General features: G+C 39.4%; 1 protein-coding gene across 1 annotated transcript; it reads right to left on the bottom strand.

Moving 5' to 3' along the window:
• Positions 1-291: 291 nt before the first annotated feature.
• igf2a (insulin-like growth factor 2a) lies at positions 292-4,680 on the bottom strand. Its single transcript, XM_058382242.1, has 4 exons — positions 4,435-4,680; positions 3,666-3,804; positions 2,247-2,422; positions 292-1,384 (listed from the first exon to the last, which is right to left on the bottom strand). Exons 1-4 carry the CDS (start codon positions 4,507-4,509, stop codon positions 1,127-1,129), a joined length of 648 nt encoding a protein of 215 aa, XP_058238225.1. The 5' UTR covers positions 4,510-4,680; the 3' UTR covers positions 292-1,126.
• Positions 4,681-5,794: the final 1,114 nt, after the last annotated feature.

Here is a 5,794-nt window from a genome sequence, read left to right as displayed (position 1 = left end):
CGGCTCATTTTTTGCAAGAAAACTGCTCATATGGACTACTCATAAGGTCAATGACATGATGTCCCTGGAGACCAATTACATATACATATTCAAGTATTTCATTTCAAGCAAAAGCACTGGAATACTACTCTTGTACATTGAAAGAATGCAAGAAGACATTATTGCTGTTTTCCCTTTGAAATGATTGTTCCATTATTTTGTACTGTATATATGCTTTAAAGACAGGGAAGTATGGATAAAATGACAAAGATTTAAACTGGAAAGAGGAATATTAAGATTATGGTACAAGTATGTGGTGTTTTAAAACTGCTCTTGCTCAAAGTTCAATCTTGACTTGGTCGCAAATGTCCTCAACGGCGGTATTCCCTGTTGTTCCCTTCATCTTATTGTAGAGAATCTCTCACGATACCACCTTGGACTTTACCTTCATTCTCCACAGCCCATGTAATGGATCTTAAGAGTACAGTTCAGCGTAGCTCATCCCTAATCAAACCATTCTTGATTCACCTCTCTTACAATGTCTTGCTTTTCCTAAAACGGAAAGTTTAACACGATGAAAAGAGTAGGTTGCCTTGAGTCTCTTCTTTGAGTTTATTCCCAAAAAGGTAGCACCATAATATTACCATATGGAGCAGTTCATTAAAAAAAAATAGTGCCATTAATATTGTCCTTGGCATTGTGCAATCTGCCGATGTTTTTTTCTTCATTATTGCACCGCAGGGAGGAGGGTGAAAGAAGGTGCATATAAAGCAAATATCATTTTAATTTAAAAAAAAAAAAAAAAAAAAATGCTCCCAATAGTGTAACTTTAGAATCGCAGGTGCAAATGAGACAGAGGCGCTCCGTCTCAGGGTTGGGATTTTGTGGAATGAAGACATACTCACTGCTATACATACTCCATTGGTAATTCATTGGGAATGATTCTGGCTGTGCACCCTGTGAATCAGAGACTTCATTAATCTTTTCTGTCGCCTGATCCATCACTCTTACTTTCAGCTCTATCACTAAAGTCTCTTCAGCTGGGTAAGGCAGGTGATAACACAGAATGTTCGTATCTGTATTTCTAAATGATGCTCGGGGTCATTAAGGAAGCCTCGCTTGATCAAGGTCGAGGCTTATAATCCTTTTAAATCTCTGCAGTCTTTGCTTCACTTATGGTCAGCGAGGCTCTGGAGGCATGGGGGATTTGAGGGCTTCTGCTGGACACAGTCATCAGGGGCCGATGAAATTCTGGCTGCTCCTGGTCTTGGATTTTCTTGGCAAGCCTTTTGAACTTTCTGGAGCGGAGGATGGGAGGGATTCCTCTCCTCAGCCTTTGAGCAGCTGTCCGTTGCCATAGCTCATATCTGGAAAACCTGACATTAAGAGGCTTCCTTGTGCTATCCTGAAAAAAAACAAAATGGATTTATCAACTTGAGGGACCAGCCTCATGAACTGCAGTAACTCTAGAAGACATATATGCTTCTTTACTTCACATTTCCCCCATATCCTCTGTTTGCTATCTCGCTTCCTGAATTAGTTCACCATTACTATTAAAGTTCCATTAGCAATAATTGATTTTAAGCTTTAGAGTAGAGTAGATTTAGCTCAAATGTGGCATGTAGCATTTCAAAATGCTGCTGTTACGATGATCCATGTCTCACTGGTATTTGTTCTATTCTCCACAACTGCATGTTTAAAAACAGCTCTCCTATTTGCGATTTGCCTCACGAGTGTGACTCTGTACACATACTCAGTGTCAATGTTCTGTTCTTAAATGCAGCCCAATTGTTTTTCTGCTGGTTATCTTGTTTTTGTTGTTTTGAAATTCAAGCCTTGGCCAGCCAGCTGGCCTACAGTCTTGCCAGTGCTTAACATATTTTCATGCCAAGACCACATGGCGTAGCCACGCACCAGAATGTGGCACGGCACTTGTTTTGGTGTTTTGAATAATGACATCATTCCATGTGCAGTCCAATAGCATTCGTGTCACTATATATTTGTCGAGCTGTCTTTCTCTGTGTCGCCAGAATATATATATATATATATATATATATATATATATATATATATATATATATATATATATATATATATATATTTAAACTGTTCATTATCTCTGTTGTTTTTCCACATTACTCAGCTGTTTCAGATGAAATACATGCTTGACACTGATGTTCCCTTGATAAAACGTTCTGTGTGTGTGTTACCTCAGCAGAAACAATGTTGCTGACAGTAGATTGGAAGAGATAGGGTACTGCACGTACCTTGTGAAGAGTTTGTAACACTGGGATGACCTGCAGCGTAGTGGCACTGATGTCTCTCTCAGACTTTGCAGGTTTTGCACAATACTGTTCGAGAAGATGCAAATCACAGCTCCGAAAACAGCATTCCTCCACTATTCCTTTGTGAGGACGGCGGCCATTTGATCTGTATGGTCGGCCTGGGGAGAGAAACATAGCAAAATCATTAACACTCTGTGACTTTGTCTTGTCCTTATTGCACTATTTGCACCTTATATAGTGTACAGACAATTGTCATGTATATTGCACTGCAATCCGGCACATACAATAGTTTACTTCACTCTGTATGAATGGAGTAACAATAAAAACTTCATCTGGCGCACAAGTACACATTCTAGATCACATTTCCAAATGATCCTAAAATAATGCTAATTTCTCAATATAGGAAAAATGTTATTATTATTAGTAGAAGTACTAGTACTAGTCTACAGTTTATAATATATAGTCATACCACTAATTTGGAAGTAAATTCCACATTAAATGGAAATGAAATTAGGCATTTGAATGGGATTTGTACATTGTCTATTTACACTTTTTAGACTTGTTTTTAAATATTGTGAAAGTAAAAAGCACAAATAATGTAGTTTTAAAATACACCCTTTCTGCTTTAAAGATTCAGAAATTCTAGCATATAATATGATAAGGATTGCTCCAATTTTGTTCACTGTGTTTATTATTATTAACAGCAGCAGCAGCAGCAGTAGTAGTCGCAGTAGTATTTGTGTAACATGTAACATGCTGTCTCATACAATAGCCATAGTAAAACCTCTTGAAAAGTCTATGTAGATAACAGGCGACTGACATGTAAATGTCCACACTACTGAAATTTTTTAACCTTGTCCCTTGTCTGTTGAACAGAGATAAGAGGTAAAGATTAGGGGGAAGTCCACGGTCAGTTCATAGAAATGGGATAGGAGGTGGGAGTGGAAGTTAATCTAATTTGATCTCTTATATCAAACACCATCAGACAGTCCAAAGTTAAAAGAAGCAGAAGCATCCTGTCATACCCATGCATAAAAAATCTACATCAGCACCTGCATACAAATGCTGTCTATAGTTTATACAGTTTAACATAGATCATTTTGAACTTACGATTAAATTCAGGTAAATTAAAGCTGTGGGCACTGTGTATTATAGGAACCTTCAGGCATATATACAAATAACATTAGATAGCATCAGGCAGGTAACCCACACTATTACATTTGTTTAAATGTGCAGTAGAGAGAGGAAAGTCCATTAGGCATCTAAAAGGCATAGTCTCGACAATTGCATCTACTTAATGCAGTGGAGATGACTGCTTTAGTGGCCTGTGTGAAGCTGTAGTGGCCAGTTCGAACCTGTTAGCACTCAGCATGCACCATGGGAAGTGTCATTAAAACTTACTGAAGTAAAAGCCTCTGTCTCCACACACGAACTGCAGAGTGTCCACTAGCTCCCCACCGCAGAGCGTCTCTGCTGAGACTTGAGATGAATACAGTGACAATGCCACTGTGAAAAGCAAAAGTCTACAGGAAGAAGTCATCTGGAAGACACATAAATAAAGATATAAATATACGCCTATAGAAACCACTACTGAGTTATCCAATGCAAAATGCAAAGACGCATTTTCCATATCATTTGTTCAAGTTAAAGCAGTGGAGGACTGGGCTATGTGGTGAAATCCCCCGTGTTAACACCCACGTGTTTATGTAAGTCCAGCTGGACACAAATGAACATTGAAGGAGATAATTCAACACTGTAAGAGTTAATTAACCACTGGAGATTTTTACTCTGCATCTCCAAAAACAAGCATGTCGACCTGTCTATATAAACAGGTAGTATAATTCATATAAAGGCTATTTGTTCCATAATTAAAGACCAAATCTATATATAAAGCATATAAAATCTGTTATTATAATATAGTAAAAGAACATTTTAGGACCTAATTTTAACACTGAAATAGTTAAATCAGCTCTCTAACCTACAGCACTGTAGACTAACATCTATGTGCCACTGATGCTTGATGTCTTTTCAGGTAACATGATGGATTTAAGTCCTATCTGACTCGTATTAAAATAAGTCATGGTATTGAAATACATCACCAAATAACACACACACACACACACACACAAAAAGGAGGGGGGGGACATGAAAGAGTTTGATGTGCTCTTACCATTGTTGTGTGTCTCTCGGCTCTTCTGCAAGATCTGCACACTGAATGATCTACGTTGACTTTCTGCTCCTCCATTGCCTTTATCCTGCATAAAAAAGTGTCCTCTCCGGCTTTAGTTTCCACGCTGCTGCATTAGTGTGAGGATGAGGATGGTAAGGATGAGGATGAGGGTGATGATGAGGATGATTTCGATGGTGATGCTCGAGCTTCTTACTCGAAGTTCACAGGACAAAGTCGGGGGCGGGTGGTAGCGAGAGGCATTTTATACGTGCCCCCACCCATCCGCCCCTATCTGCCCCCGAGCAGGGTTGCCAGATCCACCGATGAGCTGTTTTCAACCCCGCCCAATTCAATGGAAAGGAACCCAAAGCTGTTACACTGCCAAATATGTGTTAAGTCACACGCAAGTCGCTCGTTGCGTCTAGCAGCAATCGCGAATAAATACAAAATCGACAATTCCACACATCCGAACATACGTCGCGGTAAAACATGGCAGGGGGATGTGAACGAAAGAGATCAATCTGGCAACTTTTTACCCCGATCTGGCCCCGTGCGCATGTGTGAGGCGCGAGACAGGACAACCGAGTTCGAACCAGAGAGAACTTGAGAAGTCACGTTATAACAGTCTCAAAGTTGACATCTGTCAGATTATGTAGCATATGAGATTACTGCAACTTCACACACCATCCTAAACCCCTTTAATGCTGAGTTAACTATTATACTGTATAACTAACACTGTAGTGATGATTTAATACTTTGGAGTATCATGTACCAATTAACATCCACATTATATGGACTTATTTACCTGAGATTTGTCCAGGCAGTTGATTTCAGTAAAGCATGAACTTTGAACAAATCTGTTGGCCAGTCTTTTTAAAGATAACCTGTAACAGCAAACATTGCCTTACTGAACAGTAGAATAAGTGTTAAGTGGTGTGTGTATATGTGTGTGTGTAGTGCTTGCACCCTGCTTTCATATGCATGCACAGCTTTAGTAGACAAGACAACTGTACATCAGGTAACCGTGTGCATTCTTAGTCAAATAGGCTTTCTGCTTTAAAATGGCCTACCTTTTGGCAAGAGGTCAGTGAAAGGAATTTTAATTGAGGGTAGACCACATTCTTGCTTCTCACCATAACAAAAGCGGGGGGTTTGGGGGACGCATTCCAGTATATGCAAACACAAGAGAGAGAATTCACCTTCACCAGAGACAAACACAGAGTGACTGATGGAATGGATGTGATGGTGCACCTTGGTGAACCTGCATCTAGCAAAAAAAATGAATAAATAAAAATTCGTTTGGAATTCACATTTTTTTAAGGGTTCATAGGTCCAAGCAGACACAAAAGATCACTGGGAG

This window comes from Hemibagrus wyckioides, linkage group LG27 (genome assembly GCF_019097595.1).
Source record: "Hemibagrus wyckioides isolate EC202008001 linkage group LG27, SWU_Hwy_1.0, whole genome shotgun sequence".
NCBI classification, from domain to species: domain Eukaryota; kingdom Metazoa; phylum Chordata; class Actinopteri; order Siluriformes; family Bagridae; genus Hemibagrus; species Hemibagrus wyckioides.
The sequence above is the reverse complement of the archived record's forward strand: the minus strand, read 5'-3'. Positions and strand labels throughout refer to the sequence as shown.